This window comes from Triturus cristatus, chromosome 8, assembly GCF_964204655.1.
Source record: "Triturus cristatus chromosome 8, aTriCri1.1, whole genome shotgun sequence".
NCBI classification, from domain to species: Eukaryota; Metazoa; Chordata; class Amphibia; order Caudata; family Salamandridae; genus Triturus; species Triturus cristatus.
The window spans coordinates 742781367-742803823 of record NC_140591.1 but is presented as its reverse complement, the minus strand read 5'-3'; the positions used below and the strand labels follow the sequence as shown (position 1 = coordinate 742803823).

General features: G+C 44.2%; 1 protein-coding gene across 7 annotated transcripts in view; it reads left to right on the top strand.

Moving 5' to 3' along the window:
* The window catches only part of LOC146805002 (arylsulfatase D-like), a 514533-nt gene that overhangs the window by 40099 nt on the left and 451977 nt on the right, over window positions 1-22457 (top strand). For 2 of the 7 annotated variants that reach the window (XM_085622150.1, XM_085622154.1), the window contains one exon: window positions 722-868. The exons of the other annotated variants lie outside the window; for them this stretch is intronic. In XM_085622150.1, coding sequence (XP_085478276.1) covers window positions 722-868 — 147 coding nt within the window. Of the gene's footprint in view, window positions 1-721; window positions 869-22457 lie in introns of those variants that run through there. 7 annotated transcript variants of the gene reach the window in all.

Sequence of the window (22457 nt, the reverse complement as noted above, 5' to 3'; positions counted from 1 at the left end):
CTTCACAAACAACTCGAAAACTTAGAAAACAGAAATAGGAGGAACAATCTTCGCGTTTACGGCCTGGCGGAAAATTTAGAGGGGTCCGATGCTCTTGCTTTTTTCAAATCCTTCTTGCCAAAAATTCTTCAGTTGCCAGACACCACCAATTTCAACATACAAAGAGCTCATCGTTTTGGTCCTCCTCCTGCTGGGATCTCCACTACCCATGTTCAAAGGCCAAGAGGTGTTATCCTCTACTTTCTAGAATATACAGATTTACTTAAAGTTCTCTCCGCAGCCAAAGCTATTCCTCGACTTACCTGGTCGGGTAATCAACTTTTCTTTTCACAGGATTATGCTAAGTCCACTGCTGACCGGCGCAAGGAATTTCTTTCACTGAGACCACAGCTGCATTCTATGGGAGCGAGATATGGGCTTTTTCATCCCTGCCTTTTTAAGGTGACTTTCAACAATAAGACTACTACCTACGACGACCCGCTGAAATTAAAGAGCTTTCTGTACTCTCATAATGCCAACAGTATGGATTTTGCTGCTTCTTCCAGTTCTTCATAAGCGGTTTCCTCTCATTTATCTCATGTAACTGCTTTTTTGCTATGTTCCTTACTGGTTTTTATGATTGTTATGCCTAGACTGTTTTTGTAGTTGCTTGTTTTTTATCATTCTTCTATATTCTCGTTGTTTAATATATATCCTTCTTTTTTTCTTCCCCCTTCCACAGATTCTTCCTTCACGTCGCCACCCACCTTCTTCTCCTTGGGTTTCGTTGCAGTTGTCTTCCCTCCATGCCCTCTCTTTGGAGCTTTTGGCCCGTCATTGTTCTATGTGGCCTCCTTCCTCCTCCCCTTTTGTTTGTTCTCGACAATATGTAAGTCTTCCATCCCTCTTCCTCTGGTATTATGTTCTTACCTTTCTTTTTCTTTCTTCTTTATGCTCCTTAGCTAATTCCTTCTTTCGTATCTTTGTTTCTTCTCAGCATATGTCCTGTCCACTTTTCTTGATCCAGTTTTTAGGTCGAGGACCGTCCGGTCTGCCGAAGGCAGAACCGGAAGTCGGAGATTTAATGTTTCTGAGAGTGGCTCCTTAGCCCGCCTCTCTTTTTGCCTCTCCTCCATTGGCTGGCTTCCTAAACGGAGGCCAGCCATTGGAGGAGAGAGCCGTCCCTCCAAATAGGCTCCGTCTTTTTCAGATTCGGGGGCGTGTTTCGTGCTGTTCTTTACTCTTTTTAGCCACGCCCTTTTTTTAGGTGTGTTTTTCTCTCCTCCAGCCAATGGCAAGGGGAGAGAAAAAGAAACACGCCCCCGAATCCGAAAACGCCACTGCGTTTCTCCGAGGCATTTCTGCTTTGCCTCGGAGAAAGGCAGTGGTTTTAATGGTGTCCTCTCCCCCTGCTCTCGGCTCCCGTGTTCGGCACATATCCCTTTTCAAAGCCCTGACATTGCATGACACATGTGATCCGCGTTTCGGTGCAACAGAAGCTTTTCTGTGTATAAACAGGTCTGTGCCTATTTTGGCATATGCCTTTGTATATATCATTTCAGTCTACATCTGCCTTACTGCCCAACCACGCCAGTGTTACACTCACTCTCAGGAAGTGTTCGTTGCAGCGGCGCGGCTCAAGAAACCGCAGCACCCAATGCGATAACCGCCCGAGGGTGCTCGGGGAGGGCGCTTCCTCCGCCTCTGTGGGTGCTTGGGGAGTGCTCTCGCCCTGTGGGTGTCCAGAAAGAGCTGGTACCCCACCCGTGGGTGGCCGTAAATCGCCCGTGGGGGATAGGCTCTCTGGGATGGTCTAACCCCCTTCTGTAAGTGGCACTGGACCGGGAGGGGAGGCTCAGAGCCGAGGGGTGCTGCCTGAGGAGTCTCCAGACTGAGAGGTGTGCTCTGTGTCGGGGGGGGGGGGGCTAGCCCCGGTTAGGCTGTAGCTCTGTCACCATATGTCGGGGTACGGGCGTCGTTAGCTGCCCTTGCTTCCATGGGGCGGAGGGCTGCTTGTGGGTGCCCGGGTCCAGCCGCAGCCTGCTCTCGTCCTGCTCTTTGTCCTGGCTCTGCGCTGCCCTCCTCCTTCCCCTCCTCCTCCTGCTGCCGGTGCTGCAGACACACATAATAAAGCCAGGCTTGGCTGGAAGCAGAGTCCCAGCAGGAGGATGTGAGGAGTGGAGTCCCGGCGGGGGAGCGCTCTCATCCCGTAGGGAGCCCCGCACAGCCTGGGCTTCATCATCAGCCACAGAGAGAGCCAACAGCACAGAGCCATGGACAGCCGAGGAAATACAGCCCTGGCCGAGAAGAGGGAGGCGGCAAAAGGCGGAGCCGGCTCCGGGCCTGGGACTGGAGTGCGCGATGCTATAGTACAAGGAGAGAATACACAGCTTTAGCGAAATGCCACAAGCCCCGAGTCGCAAACACAGCACAACACAGTGCTGAAGTTGACGTGTCTGCCGAATACCCTACCTTCTAAGATGCTCTCCCGATCTAAAATGGGTACTTTTGCTATGTAGAGAATTATTCTCTAGCGCTAACTCTGGTCAGAATGGTAATCATTGCTCGGCGCTACATCTCAGAAGTTTCCAACTATCAAGTTATTTTCCCCTTTACTGCTTCCGCCCTGAAACCAAACCTGTCTGGGGCTAACCCTATTTTAAGCCAACGTTGTTCCTATTTTTAACGTTTAAACTGTTGAAAGGCGTATGTTACAATCGTTTAATATATGTATTTGTGTGGGGACGTAAGGCTAGATTCACAGTGGTGGCCATGGAGAGCAGCACAAACGAGGCAGACCTGTGTTTAAATATATTCGCGATGACAGTGGAGTCCTTCAGGGAAGGTCTGAACCGGAGACATGCGTCTCAGCCGGCCCCGGAGAAGCGAGGATGAGGCGGACAACTGCCCGAGCCCCCAGCCATGTGCTCGGCTCCCCGCTTAGTTTCAACTGGAAAGGGAGCTGCTACAACCCCCCTCCCTGCCCTGCTCACATGTCTCTTCCTCATCGCAGTAGAGGGTTTGTGGGGGAGGGAGCGCCGTGCGCCTTAATCCGAATCACCGCGCTGTTTTTATTTTAATCATGCATGTAGGTGTTTTGACGTTGAAGTAGTTGTTTAGTAATCTCATAATCCTGACAGAATTGAACAGTGTAAATCTTGGGAACACGCTTCCCACCTGAGAAGGCCTAAAACATTGTGCTTTGGACGTCACCGTGGCACAAGCACGTATACAGAACTTCCCATGTGGAATCCGGCCGAGGTATATGTCTAACTATTCAACCATTCAGCCTTCCGACTCACCTACCCACCCTTTCATCTAACCGCATGCTTATCCGTGTATGCATCGACCCATTCATCCGTCCGTCTATGCATTCTGCGGTTAATAAATCAATGTGTTTTCCATCCATTCCGCCATCCATCTTTTAATTTTTCCTTCTGTCTTGCCACCTATTCATCAATTTATCAATCCATCCACTCGCTTGTCCAACAAATGATTTGGGAATACATCTATCAGCTAGTCATCCATTCCACCCAATGTTTAATCGCTCTACCTACCTGCCTGTCAATTTATACGCCCATCTAAAAATCATCCACTCACTCACCTATTTATCACTCAGTGCATCATTCATTCATCAGCACCTACCTGTTCATATGTCCATCTGCCCATCAGCTATACCATGAGATCAGCGTGCAAATCCACCCTTCCACCTGACCGCCTGTCCAAGTGTCCACCCACGCATCTTTCACCTATTCACCCTCTATCTAATATCAAACATTCAGCAACCATGCCACGTGCCTCTCTCTGCCTGGCCGTGCAACAAGTCTCCCAGCAAGTGTTAACTCAATTAGGTGGGTTTATGGGGGAGATTTTAGTTACATTACACAGGGACACATTCTGTTTTTAAGGCACAGGGTGATTAAGTGATTTGCCAAGAATCACAGTATGTTGAACAGTCGCTGAGATTCGAACACAGTCCCCCAGTTCCAAAGTCGGCAGATCTGGCCACAATATGAAATACCTCACAACATCCCTCTCCCTCACTACCTCACTCTTTCACTACCTCACTCTCTCACTACCTCACTCTCTCTATCTCACTACCTCACTCTCTATCTACCTCACTCTCTCTTACTACCTCACTCTCTATTTCAATACCTCACTCTCTCTCTCTATCTCACTACCTCACGGTCTCTCTCTGCTAATGCAATAGGTATCACATATGCAAAAAAAAAAGCTAATGCCAATAGAAATGACAATGCCATTTATTTAGGGATACAAAAATGATAAAAAAAATAATAAGCAATACCAATAGCTCTACCTATAATATTGCCGATACCATTGCATTGTAAATGCTTGTTTCTTTTATTATCTTCTTTGCTTATATTTTTACTATATTTCTTCTTTTCTACTCTCCCTTCTTCTTTTCATCATGTAACTGGCTTTTTCTTTGTTGTTTTTTATGAAATTTTCTTCTTTTATTTCAGTTGTATCGTATTAATATGCTTCTATGCTTTACTTGCCTTTTTCTTTCAAGATTATTTCTCAACTGGCTTTTTGATATACATATTTAATGTTGTTTTATGCCTTTAAATATATTCTCTTGGAATGTCAGAGGTTTGCATTCGCCAATTAAAAGACAGAGAGTATTATCCCATTTGACCAAACTTAGTGCAGATATAGCCTGTATACAGGAATCACATTTATCAGCAGTTGAATCTGCTAAACTGAAAAGAGGTTGGGTGGGTGAAGTTTATTTTTCTCCAGGTGATGGAAAACGTAACGGCGTTTTGATTTTGTTTCGCAAATCTCTCCCAGTTAAGTCTGTAGCGCATTTTGCTGATATTTCAGGTAGATGGGTATTAGTCAATTTTATTTTAGATAATGTCCCTATGTCTATTTTAAATGTGTACGCTCCAACAAGTGGGGATGCCTCTTTTTGGACTTCTTTAGTTCCGCTAATCACTCAACATTATGTTGATAATTTTATTTTAGTAGGTGATTGCAATGAAGTTTTTGACCCTTTTTTGGATAGGCATTCTGCTAGCGCATACATAACACATAAGTCACAAAAATCTTTTACTCACCTTATTGCACAATACAAACTCACTGATGCTTGGAGATTATGTAATCCCACTTTGCGAGAATACTCTTTTTTTTTTTTCACCACCTCACCAAACTCAATCTCGACTAGACTATTTTTTTTATTTCACATCACCTTACCCAGTCCCTTATTTCTTCTGACATCGGCTCCATCTTAATTTCAGATCATGCCCCAGTTTCCATTGTTCTGGATGTGGTACAAAGGCCTACCTCTATTAAAAAATGGCGTTTTAATAACGCTCTCCTTCTTGATACACAATTTGTTTCTTCTTTTACCTCCTTTTTCCACGAATATTTCCTACTTAATAATACGGGTGAAGTTCCATTTCCCGTAGTTTGGGATGCCTGCAAAGCATCGGCTAGAGATTTCATCATGAATTATGTCTCTCGTAAGAGGAAGAAAGCCCAACAAGATACTAATGTCCTACTTTCTAAGATTAAACGATTAGAACATTTATATTATACTTCTAAATCAAAAGATTGCTTAAATGATCTCATTTCTGCCAAATTTCAATTTAATAAAGATTCTACGTTTAATGCCTCTAATTTTCTCTTAAAATCTAGCGCCAAGTTCTATGGTGGGCAGAATAAGGCTGGAAAGTTGTTGGCCAATTATTTAAAGGTGAGACAAAATAAACTCACTATTGACTCTATTTACGGCCATGATGGGTTATTAAAACATTAAAGTGAGGACATCCTACAAGAATTTTTACATTTTTATGGAGCATTGTACTCTTCCGAAACATCTTCGTCTGACCAATCTATCTCTCAATTTTTGTCGACCATATCCTCTCCCTTTGTTACTCTTCCGGACCTTTCATCCTTGGAAGCTGATCTTACTCACAGAGATCTCCTCCAAGCTCTTCATACTCTCAAACACGGGAAAGCTCCGGGCCCGGACGGTTTCACTGTTGAGTTCTTTTCTTATTTTTCAAATTTGCTCATTCCCAAGTTACATTTACTTCTCTCTACCTTCCTTCAAACTGGTTCCACTTCTGTATCCTTCTCTGATGCCCTTATTTGTATTATCCCGAAACCAAGTAAGGATCCACAGTATTGTAAAAATTATCGCCCTATTTCCCTAGTAAATATCGATTATAAAATTTTTTCCAAAGCATTAGCGATGCGCTTAGAATCCTTTCTTCCCGAGCTTCTGAGGAAAGAGCAATATGGTTTTGTTAAGGGCAGACTGTTGTCCGATAACACGAGATTATTTTTTGATATTCTTTCCAAGTCCTCTCATTATCCCCATTCCCTCGCAGCCATAGCTTTGGATGCGGAAAAAGCTTTTGATCGGGTTGAATGGTCTTATTTATTTAAAACCCTGAAGTGGTTTGGTTTTGGTCCAAAAATTTCCTCCCTAATTTCCTTCCTTTATTCTCGTCCTAGAGCAGCAATTTCTGCTAATGGGGGCTTATCTCCTTACTTTTCCTTAGGAAGAGAAGTCAGACAGGGTTGCCCGCTTTCACCTTTTTTGTTTAATCTAGCTTTAGAACCTTTCCTTTTGCGCCTTCGTCAGACTGACTATATCCATGGTTTTAATTTTCATAATGCTGACATTAAAATGGCTGCTTATGCTGATGATGTCCTACTATTTATTTCCCAATCAGATACCTCTCTTCCTGCATTTTTAGACGAAGTTCATTCTTTTGCTCAAGTATCGGGATACAAATTGAATAAGGACAAGTGTGAAATCCTACCACTTACTAAAGTGACTTTCAAAGATGATTTCTCTGCTTCAGGTTTTTCTTGGAGTCCTAACTATATTAAATATTTGGGCCTCAATTTCCATTCCTCTCTTTCTGGTACAATCACTAAGTGTATGGAAGGTTGTATACAAAAATTAACCACTCTCACTAACAAATGGCATCCTCTCTAATTGTCATGGTGGGGAAGACTGGACACGATCAAGATGATGCTCTCTCCCATTGTTTTGTTTACAATTTCCAATATACCACTTGCTATCCCCTTGAAATATTTAAAGAAAATAAACTCTATTTTATCTTCCTTTCTATGGGGGCACAAAAAATCTTGTATGTCTTTGTTTAAGTTAATGCGTTCTAAAAAAGAAGGTGGGGTGAACTTCCCAAACTTTTCTTTGTATAATAAATCCTTTCTCTTGCATCAAGTCTCTCATTGGATTGAAGATTCCTCATTATCCTCCCCTCTCTGGTTGACCTTAGAGAAGTCTTTCATTTTTCCCTTTTCCTTCAAAGAATATCTTATGTTCTCTCGCAAACCTCAGTCTGTTTCAACTCCTATTCTTAAATATACCTCCAAAATTCTATCTGATGTACCTGTTCCATCATTTTTTTATCAACCTATCTGGCATAACACGTCCATCTTAATTAAAAATAAGCCAATTTTTTGGAAATCCTGGAGAACGCGTGGCCTTATTTGGGTGCGCCAATTGTTCCATCATACTCAGATCATTTCCTTTGATTCAGCTGCCATTTCTTTCAATCTACCTCTCGCTTGTCGAACTAAGTATTTGTTATTGACACACGCATTACAACAGGCCTATGATGCTCATTTTGGTCTGCATCCTCCATCAACTCATATTCCCTCTGATACTATTTCCCTGAATTCTTTACTTATTAAGCACTCTAAGGCTTCCAAGATATATGCTTTTCTTCACACTTTGTCCTTTCCCCGCATTAAAACCACATTAGAGGAAGATTGGGAAAAAGATTTTGCACTTTCATGGTCTATTGAGTTGTGGGATAAGTTGTGGTTGAAGATACATAAATGTTCCAGAGCTGCGAATACTACTCAAACACTATTTTTTATTTATAATCGTTTATTATTTTCACCACTCACTCTCAGCAAACATTTCCCGGAAGCCTCCGACAAGTGTTGGTCCTGCTCCTCACCACAAGCAAACCTTTTTCACATGCTTTTTAGCTGTCACTTTACTTTTTGCTTCTGGAAACAGGTTTGGTCTCAAATTAATAAGATTTGTTCATCCACTCACTCCTTTTCTTTTTCTCACATCTTTTTGGGGAGTCTCTCTCCCATCTGGGATCATTGCACCCGTAGCACCAGAATAATAGACTTGTTATTAGCGGTAGCATTCCAGCAAATAACTAAAAATTGGAAGGATTATTCCAAATTATCTTATAAGGCTTGGTGGTATGCTGTTTGCTATAATCACAGATTAGATACGACTTTTGTTTATCCCCTAACTTTAGCTGCTAAGCGAAGAGACTTGTGGAGTCCACTTACAGTTTTTTTTTATTTGAGTGATCGTACTTCTCTGTCTTTATCCCCGTTACAGCAAGAAGTCCCTAAACCTCCATGACTTCCTTTTTCTTATGCTTGTAATTTATATTTCATATTCCTTTTTATTGCCTCGTTTCATATCACTTGCCAGTTTTTGCTTATAAGTATATTCAACTATTGGTGTTTCATATTACAACCTATGTTTTTTTTTTTGCCATTACTTACTCTAATATGTACTGTTACTTGTTAATTTTCTTATTTTTCTCTTATTTTGTAACATTTGAGCATATTCTTTCAATAAAAAAATTTCTGAACTAAAAAAAAAAAGTTCACTTTTCTTCCTTGCATTTATGCTGTTTGTATACAAGCCGTGATCATTCAATTGATTTTCTCTACTAGTCCATTGTGTTGTGGTGAATGTTGCACAGCTATGCTCTTTAAAACATTCACGTCTTAAGAAACACATTGTACACCTTTATCAGTGACAATAATCTGAGGAACGCTCTCCCTTGCAAACTCCTCCTTCAGAAAATCAATGACTGTTGCCATATTGACAATCCCAATATTTGTCACCTACATTCACTTAGAATAGTAATCCGACAACAATAAATGATACTGTTAGCTATCTGGAATAAATTCGATGGAGGACCATTGATATTCAGCTCCATTTTACTCTGAGGAATCTCTGACACTTCAACCACTGAAAAAGCTATTAATGTGTTATCTTATATGTGGCACTAGCAGTGCTCTGATGGCAGTATTTCACAAACTCCTCCACCATGGCACTCCTCTTGGGCCACCAATACATTTCTTTAACCTTCATTGTGTTTTGATTCCTCCCTAAATGTCCTTCATTAATACGTTTTCCATACCTTTTTTCTTGGTAAAACCTGTGGATTAATTCTCTCTCCCCTCAGAACAGCAGTCTCCCTCTCACTGTTCCCTGACTCCCCCTCACAATCATTTCTTGTATCACTCTCCAAAATTCCTACCCCACCCATCTTCCAAAGTCTTCCAGGTTGGCTAGCTTACTACCAAACCAAATTCTGTTACCCCCACCGCCCAGTGCACCTGGAAACCCTTGTTATAGCCTGGGTTGAACATTTATTTGAAAACACTTGCATCTTTGGTTTGACTTTACCACAAAAGTTAACCACTAAAATAATTAGACATTTTGAATCACCCAGCTACATTCAGCCAGACCTTTCTCTTTTACTAAATAGTTCATCACTGGTCCTAGCACTGCTCTTGTAGCAAACACAGTACTTCACCTTTCTTATCAACTTGCAATAAAGGCACTCATAACCTTTTCAAAGCTGCATCAGTCATTAGAGAGGGCTCAACATGAGAGGACTGCAGAGACGAGACTGGGTCAGGGCACTGTGCCCAAAACCGGTACATAGAGAACCAACTAGTCCATAAGGCCACCTATAGAAATATTTGAAGTATTGCACAGCATTAATATTGGGGACTAGGATACGTCAAGCCTTGAGAAAGCCACAGGCTTGCAAGCTGTCCAAGGGTGAAAACACCTGTTGGCTGCACTTGAACCAGTGCAAACAACAACAAGTAAAACAACCACATGAAACGACCTTTGGGTGAAAACTTGAAGATTTCTTTGTCAGTTCCCATCAGGTTACCTCATTATCAACCATGGGAAATAAACAAATATAAATAATGAACTGGACATGGAGATGTCATATGTCTAATATCTAAATTACGTGCTTCAATTTCTCCAGTCTATCACTACAGATTATATCTTTTGAGATTATTTTAATGCACATAAAGTTAAGGAAATACATACTTGCAATAGTTAATTGAGAGGAGAAGTTGACCCAACCCTTGAAGGAGCGGAATATTTCCCCTTGACAAATCCACATATATAAAAATATGCACAAATCAAGAGAAAGTGAGTAGGTCAGAGTGTGTTGGGCACATGACATTGTATCGGTCGTTATTACCATCTTTATCGCTTCACCACACCTACTCAATGTCATGAGATTAGCAATCATATTTCTAATATGGTCAAATGCCACCTGATATTCCTCCATCTACTCAAATCAGCTCTTTTCTTCATCAAGCTCAATAGAAGATTAGATACTGTCAAAATCCATCTACCAGGCTCAAAATTGATTGTGCCTGCCCTTCAGTTTAAAATATGAAACACAAAAGAGCAACCCAATATTTTCCTGTGGGCTTGGGTAATTGTAATGAAGTAGGTACCCACGTTCTACATACATCTATAGAATGTTTGTCTTCTGATTATAATTAAAAACTCTTGTAGGTGTTATAAATTGTCTAAATTAAAGATGGGTTGAACATCGGCGTTACGGTCTCAGTGTAAAGTGTCACAGATAGAACATTTTTAAAGTCTTGTATTATATTGTTTTGATGTGCTTTGTCAAATATGAGTTCAGTGGGAAAGGATTGTAGTATATACACACAGTTATAACTACCCTAAAGTTCTAGTCACTTACATTATGTTACTGTGTCCCTAATAGCAGTACTTGATAGGAGTGCTGGGCATGTCTAAAAATGTGAAGGGTTGTCCTCACATACCACCAGGTGTCATGCTTCTTCATAGGCAGCCCTCGCTCTGAAAAAACCCGGTTTGATAGTGTGCGGGCCTACACCTGAAGACAGGGAGGCCCATCTAATCATTTAAGTGGGGGCCCGCGAAAATAGTGAGTTAAAAACCAATGTAGTACCTCAAATTGCATTTAATCGTAGGGTATGTTACTTGGTATTAAAATTCTGGTATGTGGGGATTAGGGGAGTTATCACCACTGTTACCGTCATCGACACGTTTGTGCCTATGGCTCTTATGAGTCTGACATTCTTCAGGACGAAAGGCGGGCTCCTGGTTTTGCAATGACACACTAGATATTACCTCCTTGTTAGGGTGAGCTATGTCTACTCTAACCTAACGTTGTGGTTCTTAGGTACCCCAACGTAGGGTCTTAAATGCCCCATGGGAGGAGGGTTCAGGGACCCCTGTAGTCACACTTGCCTCAAGTTGCAATCCCTCGAGGTACACTTAAGTATGTCTGCTCCTTCTCCACACGATAAAAGGATTGTGGTAGGCAGAGCTATGTAGGACATGAGCAGTGCAGAGTTTAAACTTTGCATTCCTGTCCATGATTGTGCAGGGTTTGAACTGAAAGAGTCATGAGCTGTGCAGGATGCAATTATGTTGGATTAGAGGTGTGCAATGGGAAATAAGCAGGAAATGCTGTGACCTGCATGCTGCTGAACCATGGCCCACAAGGAAGTCTGCCTGTTGACTGGATGTAGGGCTTATACATCCTCTGCACTTACCTTCTGCATCTGCCAGTATGATTTCTCTTCTCTTGAAAATGTACTGTTGGGGAAGCCCCGTCACACATTAGCTGATATATAGCCTATCTTCTAGATTGATTAATTTTCATGTACGGTGACATTTTTCTTTTAAACAACACATTTTGGGATAAGCATACTTTAAACTCTTATAACTGTTTCAATTAACTAATTTATTTATCTGAGTTTATACAGAATTGTTATACATTACCTGCTTTTCAAGTCACTCTGACTATACAGGAGTTGAACATGTTTTTTAAAATATTGTTTGTATGGGCAATTCGATGCAAATAGGTTCCTTAGTATCACATTGTTGTGAATGTCCCAGGCTCCACATGTTCCAGGCTGTGTTCCTGTACCGTTGACCATTTTTATGTGGTATGAACACTGCACATTCTTTACTTGATTTCTGATCGTGACAATGTTCTGTTTGTCTCCATATCTGCATTTGCTACGAGGTGCACACAAATAATTTTGGGCCTTTTGGGTTGACTATAGATTCCCTCTTCCTAACCTCACAAGTAAGGACCCTGCAACCCTTTTTAGGGTAAATCTGTGTGTCCACTGGTATACTATTAAAGTTACTATTAAAGTTTTTTTTTTTAATCTTTATAATCACTGGTAGAAGATACAGATAAAGACGAAAAAATATAATTTCATCTGCATAATTGCATCTTTATGTTAAAAGCTTTTATCATAGATATATTTCATAATATTAAAGCAAACAATTTTCCGTACCAAATTTCTAACTACGATCCTCCTACTCTTCTTCACAACCCCACAGATCATTAGTATGATGCTCTATTACCTTCTCCCCAAACTAACAGTTGTTCATTTTGGTTGTTCGGGCTAATCCTCATTGTCTTTTAGTCACGGGTGGTTTCTATTCTACACCCCAAATATTATGGAATTATTTTGCAGCCCGTCTTTAGGGAATACTGTTTTTCTTAACTTGGCTCATCTTATGATCCCAGTGGCTATAAACTGGTGGTTCGATCATTTTCCATGTTTGTAAAATAAGGAATTTGGCCACTAGAGAAGCAATAAATACAAATCTTTTTTGTCGAATTGTTAAGTTGGAAATTGCAATTCCGAATAGGGCAACCAGTGGATAAGGAACTATACCTGTTGACAGTTTTTTGTTTAACCACTGAAAAATCTGGTTCCAATATTCTGTTAAGATTGGACAAGTAACACAAACATGAATGAAGTCTCCAATCTGATAGTTGCATCTGGTACATTGTCCTGACTTCAATCAAAACATTTTTTGTAGTCTCATTGGAGTATAATATAGTTGCCACTTTCAGAATAACGGCATACCTATAAAATTGGCCCCTCGTATGGCCTTGTATGACCATCGATTGTATGCTTTCCACAGAGGTGCTTCTATTTTGCATCCTGTGGATACCTGTATCTTTTGAAGGGTACCAGGAATTATTTGTTTATAAAGTTGTCGCTGAAGAATTTGGTACCAATTCGCTACCCCAATGTTTCCCTCACATAAAATGCTTTGCGGATTGCTGTTGGAAGCACGCCATCTGGGAGTTGTAAATTCCTTACTAGGTTTCGTAGCTGAATAAAAGAAAAAAATAATGAGGTCGGGGGAGTTCTGGTCTGCCCATTTTTAATTGGTCCCAGGTCTTCAGCATACCCTCGATCAGTAGATCCTTTACTTGGTAAAACCTTATCCTTTCCCAATTCCTTATATTCTGTGCACCCAACAGAAGACCTAACTCCTCACAATGCCATTTCTGGATAGCAGGGTGTAATGGGGTAAATTGATATTCAGCCTCCATTTGCATAAATGTTTGAAGAATCATGTTCGGGACCTTATATCGATCACTTTTATGTAATTTGGGGATTTTTATAAATGGTACTAGCTGGATATATTATTTACTAGTACCATTTGTCGAAGATAAAAATGTCCTCTGTGATCCTAGGGAGCTACTGCCCATCTACACCATTCCATAAATGCAGCTTGGAAATATTTCTTGATGTGGGGTAAACTGAGACCACGATACTCAACTGAAAAGTTTCTAATTTGGTACAAGGCTTCCTGCCTGACCATATGAATTTGCGCAACATCTGATCTATTTCTGAAAAAAGTAGCTTTGAGGAACTTTAACATATTCGAGAAAAGACAAAGAAATAATGGGAGTATCATAATTTTAATTAGTGCAGTTCCCCCAATTATGGAGAGCGGTAGCAACTGGCAGTTATTTAAAATATTCTTAGCTTTGGCTAGTGTAGACACATAATTGAGTATTAAAAGTTGCGAGAAATCATGCAACATAAAAATGTCCAGATATCGACCTGGAAGCCTGCATTCGCAGGTCGATTGGCAAAACCTGATTGAAGCTGTTAAACAATAAGATTTCCGACTTTGCACGATTAATCTTATAGTCCTCTAAATCTGAAAAGCTTCTAATTTCATCGAAAGTTCGGGTGATATTTTAAGTCTGCTGCCAAATACAAAACGAGATCATCTCCAAACAGCTTCAGCTTTGGAGCCCCCTACAAGGGTGCCTTAATTTGTGAATCCTGTCGCATCGGAGAAGCTAATGGTTCGATAAATAATGTGATTATCACTGAGGACATAGGGCACCCTTGACGAGTGCCCCGTAGAATTTTTACTGAATGCGCCGGAGGAGTATTAATTATAGTTTTTCCTTTTGGGTTTGAAATATAATTTCTGCAGCATAATGATGAAGCGCAAAGGAAAATCTAATTTCAATTAAATAGCAAACAAAATATCCCAGTTAACTAAATCAAAAGCTTTTACAGCATCAATCTTAATAAAACTTTTATGTCATTGTTTGAAAAATAATTGGTGGCCAGAATTAAGAATTCTGTATTCTTAGCAGTGGTCCTCCCTAGGAAACCACAATGGTCTCCATTCACCAATTCTTGAACCAGCGGGGTTATTTTAGCTGCCATAATTTTGGTGAATAATTTGTAATCATTATTAAGCAGACTAATTGGACAATATGATCCTGGTTTATCCGACGCTTTTTCCTGTTTTAAAAAATACTAATTATGATTGCTTCAGAAAAGGTTTTAGGGATCCACTAAGATTCATTAAAAAATAATACCAACAGTTTTATTGGCGGCATAAATATTTGATAAAATTCTATTGGTAGTCCATCGCTGCCACAGGCTTTTCTGCTAGGGGTGATTTTTAATAGTGTTTAATAGTGTTCTGGACTTCCTTTTCTGAAACGAATTCCTTTACTTGAATCTGCTGTACAAGGCTTAGTGTGGGCAAATTAGTAGAGCCAAAAAGGTCCTGTCAATTTCTGCCATTCGATCTACTGTTTGTCGTCAAAAAAGACTTAATGGAGCAGCATTATTGCGTCTTATTTATTTATTTATTTATTTATTTATTTTTTCGACCAGGCCAAGAATTTGCCCGCATTGCAGTTGTTGAAGGCAAGTGGTGTGGTTGGCTATTGATTGAGAGTCATAATAGTTTTTGATATCCTGTCTAGCTTTTCTTAGTCTAGATTCAGTTGCCTGCAAATAGTGTTTTAAGTGTAGCTGGCTTGCCCGATGTAGATCCTGTTGGAATTTAGTAAGAAGAGTTTGCATGCTCATGACCCGGCCATCATCCGTTAAAGTTTTATCTAGCGTCCACCGAGGCTCTCACCTGAGTTTGCCTTAATTTTAATTTCAGTCACTGGGACTGAATGATCAGAAAGGGGATTTGGAAGAATCTATGACTTCCCCCTTCTCCCATTGGTAGGAAATCTATTCTTGAAGCAGAATGATATCTTTTCGAAAAGCATGTGTATTCTCTGGATAACGGATGTTGAGTTCTCCAGGGGTCAATTAATGCTAGATCTTGAGTAATTTTTACCAATCGTTTATGGGAATTAGGTTTATTTTGTGCACTGATTTTGCAAGTGGAATCTAGCCTTAAGCTCCGGATAATATTAACATCCCCTCCTATGATTATTAAACCAGGTAGTAGATACAATGCACTTCCTAGTTCATCCAGAGCACCTATCTCGTCCTCTATAGGGCCATTATAACTAAAGATCTGATCACCAGTCTACAGGCTTACAATACCCATCTTGCTCCGGTATCCCTCTTAATTTGGAGGACTTCCCCCTGTAAATGGCCGGTAAGTAAAACCTCAACTCCCCTAACTGCCGCACCCACCAATGCCAGAAAAGCTTGAGAGATGAAACTCGGCCATCTAGGCAGGGTGGAAGTGCTTTAAAATGGGTCTCCTGAAAAAAAATAACATATGTCTGTGTTGCCATGAGCCACAGGAGTGTAGATTTCAGTTTTGTTAGATTATTCCCACCTTTGATATTACACAATGCTATACGCACTATCTGATTGTCTACCATTTATGTTAACTTACTTTTTTCTACTTGCATAGCTTTTTTGTTTTCTCGCCCAATTTTGTCTGCCAGATTCACTTAAAGCGTTTAATTTGGATATGAATTAGCCTATACCTTGAAATTTTAAAATTCTTTCCCTCCCATCTACCTGAGATTCTTACCTCTTCTTATTCCTCCATCTCTCCGTGCCCCTGTGAAATCCCTCCTCCCCACACTCCGAGCTCTACCCGTTTTGTGCTCACGCCTCACCCGTGTGTTGTCCCACCACTCATGCCACCCCCCTTCCCCCTAAGGAAGTACCTTGGAATGGTACTTAAGAGCTCTTCTAGGGAGGTGTTGCAAGCAGGCCATAGACCTCATAGTGCCTCGTTCTCATGATATACATCACAATATTGCTACACATTTTTAAATTAAATCAATTTCATTAACTATCTATAATCCTTACATACCCCATAACATTCAATCATTCAATCAATCAGTCGCATTTCTAGAGCACGCTACTCACCCGTGAGGGTCTCAAGGCGCTGGGGGAGGGGGGGGTGAGCCGCTACTGCTCGAAAAGCCAGGTCTTGAGGTGCTTCCTGAAGGAGAGATGGTCCTGGGTCAGTCGCAGGTGGGTGGGGAGGGAGTTCCACGTCTTGGCCGCCAGGTAGGAGAAAGGTCTTTCTCCGGTGGTGGATCTGCGAATCCGTGGGACGGTGGCGTGGGCGAGGCTGGCGGAGCGGAGCTGGCGGGAGGGTGTGTAGAAGGTGAGGCGGGTTTTGAGGTATTCGGGGCCCATGTCGTGGAGCACCTTGTGTGCGTGGGTGAGGAGTCTAAAGGTGATCCTCTTGCTGACGGAGAGCCAGTGCAGGTCTCTCAGGTGTGCTGAGATGTGGCTGTGTCGAGGGATGTCCAGGATGAGTCGTGCCGATGCGTTCTGTATGCGCTGGAGTCTTTTCTGTAGTTTGGCGGTGGCCCAGCGTAGAGGGTGTTCCCGTAGTCCAGTCGGCTGGTGACGAGGGCCTGGGTGACCGTCTTCCTGGTTTCAGTGGGGATCCATCGGAAGATCTTACGGAGCATGCGGAGGGTGTTGAAGCAGGAAGAAGTAACGACGTTGACTTGCTTGGTCATCGAGAGGGAGGAGTCAAGGATGAAGCCCAGGTTGCGTGCGTGGTCTGTGGGCTTGGGGGTGGCGCCCAGAGCAGGGGGCCACCAGGAGTCGTCCCAGGGGGATGGTCCAAGGATGAGGACTTCCGTCTTGTCTGAGTTCAGCTTCAGACGGCTGAGCTTCATCCATTCCGCGATGTCTTTCATACCCTCCTGGAAGCTGGCTCTGGCGGTGGCGGGGTCGTTGGTGAGGGAGAGGATCAGTTGGGTGTCGTCGGCGTAGGAGATGATGTTGAAGTTGTGTTTGCGTGCGATGGCTGCAAGGGGGCTCATGTAGACATTGAAGAGGGTGGGGCTGAGCGAGGATCCTTGGGGAACGCCACAGATGATCTTGGTGGCCGCTGCGCGGAAGGGCGGGAGGCGAACTCTCTGGGTTCTGTCGGAGAGGAAGGAGGTGAGCCACTCCAGGGCCTCTCCTTGAATCCCGGTGTGGTGGAGGCGGGTTGTCAGGGTGCGGTGGCAGACAGTGTCAAATGCGGCCGACAGGTCGAGGAGGATGAGGGCGGCAGTCTCACCGTTGTCCAGCAGGGACCTGATGTCGTCGGTGGCTGCGATGAAGGCGGTCTCGGTGCTGTGGTTCGCTCGGAATCCGGACTGTGACGGGTCAAGGGAGCCGTTCGTCTTGAGGAAAGCGGTCAGCTGAGTGTTGACGGTCTTCTCGATGACTTTAGCGGGGAAGGGGAGGAGCGAGATGGGGCGGAAGTTCTTGAGGTCTGTGGGGTCCGCGGTGGGTTTCTTCAGGAGGGCGCTGATCTCCGCATGCCTCCAGCTTTCCGGGAAGGTGGCAGCTGCGAAGGAGTTGTTGATGATGTTCCGGAGGTGGGGTGCGATGATGGAGTCGGCTTTGTTGAAGATGTGGTGTGGGCAGGGGTCGGCTGGGGAGCCGGAGTGGATGGTGTCCATTACGTGGGTGGTGTCTTCCGTGCTGACGGGGTTCCAGACGCGGAGGGTGGTGGTGGGGGGCGTTGGTTCAGTGGACGGGTACGTGGTCTGGGCGCTGAAGCTGTCGTGTATGTCGGCGATCTTGCGGTGGAAGAACATGGCGAGTGAGTCGCAGAGGTCTAGTGATGACGTGATGTTGTTGTTGCTGGCGCTGGGGTTGGAGAGCTCTTTAACGATGCTGAAGAGTTCTTTACTGTTGTGGGTGTTGTTGTCCAGTCGTTCTCTGAATGATGTCCTTTTGATGGTGCGGATCAGCTGGTGGTGTTTGCGGATGGCATGCTTGAGGGCAGTCATGTTTCCTGCTGACTGGTCGTGACGCCAAGCTCTTTCGAGGGTACGGCAGGATTTCTTGGAGTCTTTGAGATCGTCGGTGAACCATGAGGCTTTCTTGCTGTCGGGGTTGCTAGGAGGGTTCTTCAGTGGTGCAAGGGCATCGGCGCAGTTGGTGATCCATAGTGTGAGGTCGCGGGCCGCTATGTTGGGGTCCGTAGTGATGGTGGGTGGGTTTTGGCTCAGGGAGGTGGTGAGCTGGTCGGTGGTAATCTTGCTCCAGCATCTTCGGGGGGCTTGTTTCGGGCGGTGGTGAGTCGTGGTTTTCCTGAAGTTGAAATGGACGCAGCTGTGGTCGGTCCAGTGATGTCCGGTGGTGTGGCTGAAGGAGATGTGTTTGCTGGAGGAGAAGACGGGGTCAAGCGTGTGGCCAGCGAGGTGGGTGGGGGAGTTGACTAGTTGCTTGAGTCCGAGGTTGTCTAGCAGGGTGGTGGTGTTGTTGTCCCTGTTGTTCTCCAGGTGGAAATTGAGGTCTCCTAGGAGGATGTAGTCGGAGGAGGCGAGGGCGAGCGGGCTGATGAAGTCTGCGATGGCTTCCCTGAATTGTGTGCGCAGTCTCGGGGGTCTGTAGATGAGAGTGCCTCTGAGGGTGGTCTTGGGGTCGGTGTGTATCTGGAAGTGAAGGTGATCGGCGGTGGTGAGGGTGTCGTCGGTGTTGGTCGTGATGCGGATGGTGTTTCTGTAGACAATGGCGATGCCACCTCCGGCTTGGTTGACGCGGTCCCTGCGGGTGATCTTATAGCCGTCTGGGATGGCTATGGCGATGTCAGGGGCTGAGGAGGCGTTCATCCAGGTTTCCGTGAGGAAGGCGACGTCCGGCACTGTAGTGTCGAGGAGGTCCCAGAGTTCGATGGCGTGTTTGTGGATGGGGCGGGTGTTGAGCAGGATGCACTTGAGGTGGTTGGTGCCTGCTCTGGGGGGTGTGGTGCAGGTCCGGAGGCAGGTGAACTTGCAGGTATGGCAGGTGAAGGCTCCATGGGTGCGTTTCGGGGTGGCTCGGAAGCAGGCTGGCTGCCTGCCGGTGTTGAGTGCGTGGAGGGTGGCGTTGTTGTAACTGCGTCGGGTGGGTTGGCTTCGGTGAGGGCCAGGGGTTCTGGCACTGGGCGCGGTCCAGGCGCGGACGGGCGCAGACGGGCTTGCCTTTGGCGTGCCTTCGGCGCGCCAGCGGCGCGGCCGTGCGTTCTCCGCCATAAATAGCGAAGTGGGAGGGAGGAGCAGCTGGGAGGCGGGAGCGGGGCGGCGAATGGGGAGCGGGAACGGGAACAGAAGGCAAAAATGGGTCGGGCCGCAGGGGATCAGCGGCGGGGAGCGGGAACAATACAGGGAGAGCAGCGAGGAGCGGAGACCCCTGAGAGGCGGGATACCATCAGGGAACAGAAAACAATAACCAAGTCAAAGCAGCAAAGGTACAACAAAATTAGGGCACACAACAGTGGAAAGCACAAAATACTTAGGGAACGAGCGCCAGCAGCGGGGATCGTGCGGTGAGTGGAGCGACCGGCTCTGCGAGCAGGGTCAGGGGTCTCAGCTCACCACCGCGCGTTCTTTGCCCTAAATGGCCAAGTGGGAGGGAGGAGCAGCTGGGAGGCGGGAGCGGGGCGGCGAATGGGGAACGGGAACAGAAGGCTTAAAGGGGGCGGGCCGCAGGGGATCAGCGGCAGGGAGCGGGAACAATACGGGGAGAGCAGCGAGGGGCAGAGACCCCTGAGAGGCGGGATACCTTCAGGGAACAGAAAACAATAACAAAGTCAAAGCAGCAAAGGTACAACAAAATTAGGGCACACAACAGTGGAAAGCACAAAATACTTGGGGAACGAGCGGCAGCAGCGGGGATCGTGCGGTGAGTGGAGCGACCGGCCCTGCGAACATTTTATCTTACATAATCACTATCTCGTGGTCCCCCCCATCCCCCTTGATTGTAAGCTTTTCGTTTGGATTGTTGGATTATACCAGCAGGGGCACCGTTTTGTTTGAGTTGGTCTATCAGTCCAACAAACTCTTGCTTTTTTGTGCTGCTAATATCGACATGTCCAAGTATATTCGAAATGAAAAGTTGTCCAGTGCAGAAAAAGATTTCTTCTTGATCGCCTGGGTCAGAATTCTTTCTTTGGTCAGAAAAACTCCAAAGTTGACCAGAATTGTTCTGGGGTACTTTGCATTCATAGATCAGATCGCCGGTGCTGGTGTGCTCTAGCAATGGTCAAATTGTTGCCTTTGTCTATTTTTTCTGCTTTTCAAATCAGATCTGATATCAATTTTATGGGTGAATGCCCTGCTTTGCTATCCTCTGGTATACCCACGACTCGTTGGTACGCCGAGCTCAATTTTCTACATCATCTAGTATTAGCTGAAGATCTTCCAATTCAGATTGTAGTTTAGTCAAGTTTCTTTCTTGATTATTACTAGTATCCTTAAAAGAGGATACCTTCAGTTCTACCTGAGTCATACGAGTGGCGAGCTGTTGAAGATTTTCATTAATCTGCCCAGCTGCTCGTTGGTTTATAAATATGCGGATTTTTGTGAGAGCTTCATTTCGTGGAGTTTGCTTAATGTCTAATTTAATGTGCTTTTTATCGCAGAGAGCTGTGCTGTTTGCATTGTTGCGAGAACCCGATCTCCCAGTTGGCTTGGGGCATTACCTGCCTGGGGGTCTTTTTCCAAAACAATAGCTGTGATGGAATAAGTTTGGGTGGCTATTCTAACATTGCCTGAGTCAGATATATTTCCCTTTTGGCCTCCCCTTAGAGACCCCCAGCGTGAATAGTGGATATGTCTGCTTCCCATTTTCCTTAGATGTCTCGCCTAGGCGTGTGATCACCTGGCTCGGAGGATCCATTTCTGCTTCTGCTACTGCGAGAGGAGAAACAGTGTTGTTCTCAGGACTTTGAGTGGACTCCATCCTGTCTATTATTTCCTGTGAGAGGTTGTGCCAAAGTCTATCAGGGGATGGAGTTGATTGGTTCAGTGTCTGAGGTCGGCGCTGTCCAGTTATTATTTTTTTGCCTGTGTGTCTTACTTAGTCGTATGCGTTTTCATTGACCAATCTCCTAATATAGCTTTCATTAAGGCTTTTTGATGTTTAGCACCGTATATAGTGAACTATTGTATGCTGTCTGGAATCAGCTGGTAGGCTGGAGGATGCCAGAGTTGCCGTGATTGAGCCGCAAGCCGCATTCGTGCTACACGGACCGCGTCTGCAACTTTCCCACCCTTCCTTTTTAGAGGGAGCCTAGCTCTCTCCCCCAAGCTGCTTTTACACCTCTTATATCCTGTTTGCCGGGCCTGGTGAAGATTAAGTCGGTGTTTGATCTGATCCAAGTGAGTCTACTAAATTTGGATTTGCATGTCTCTTTCAGCTTTGGTTAGTTGCTTGTGTATTGCTTTTTCGAACATGTTCTCCGTTTCATATATTTTAATGATGTCTCACAGTCCAGTGAGGTCCAACACCGCCACCACCATAATAGAGGAACCCCACTCACCTGGAGGTATCAACTGCCGAAGACAGATGACCAATGCAGAGGGCCGTTGTGCTATTATGCATCCGGCATCAAGACCTGAGAGGCAGGGTTGTTACACATGATCTTGTGCACACTGGCTGAGGCACTGACTGTACATCCATAAAGGGTGCACCACCGATCCCTGCACCCTATTGCATCCAAGAGAACATATAACTCAAAGCCTGAATCCAGAAACTGGAAGATTGTATTGGACTTGTAAAGATTAATTCTGCAGGTTGGAGAGATTGATTGCCTTTGGGAACTCTTTTTACTCGGTATACAATACAAAATGAACTAATGGTTACTGAACAGAGTAGGTGCGCTCAAAGTCCAATTGTGAGCTCGTACCTGTGCCTGATTCTTCCCAATGATCATTTTCATTATTTTTAGAATGCTAGAGTCTTGTTGAAGAATCCTATAAAATTTTGTCCCTAGTTATGTTTTATAAATCCCTGTAACTAAACCCCCATTAATGTGTGTAGTATTTCATTTTGCTATGAGATTAAAGTAGTTTTCTTTTTAATAAGACACACTGGAATGGACAGTGAATTGT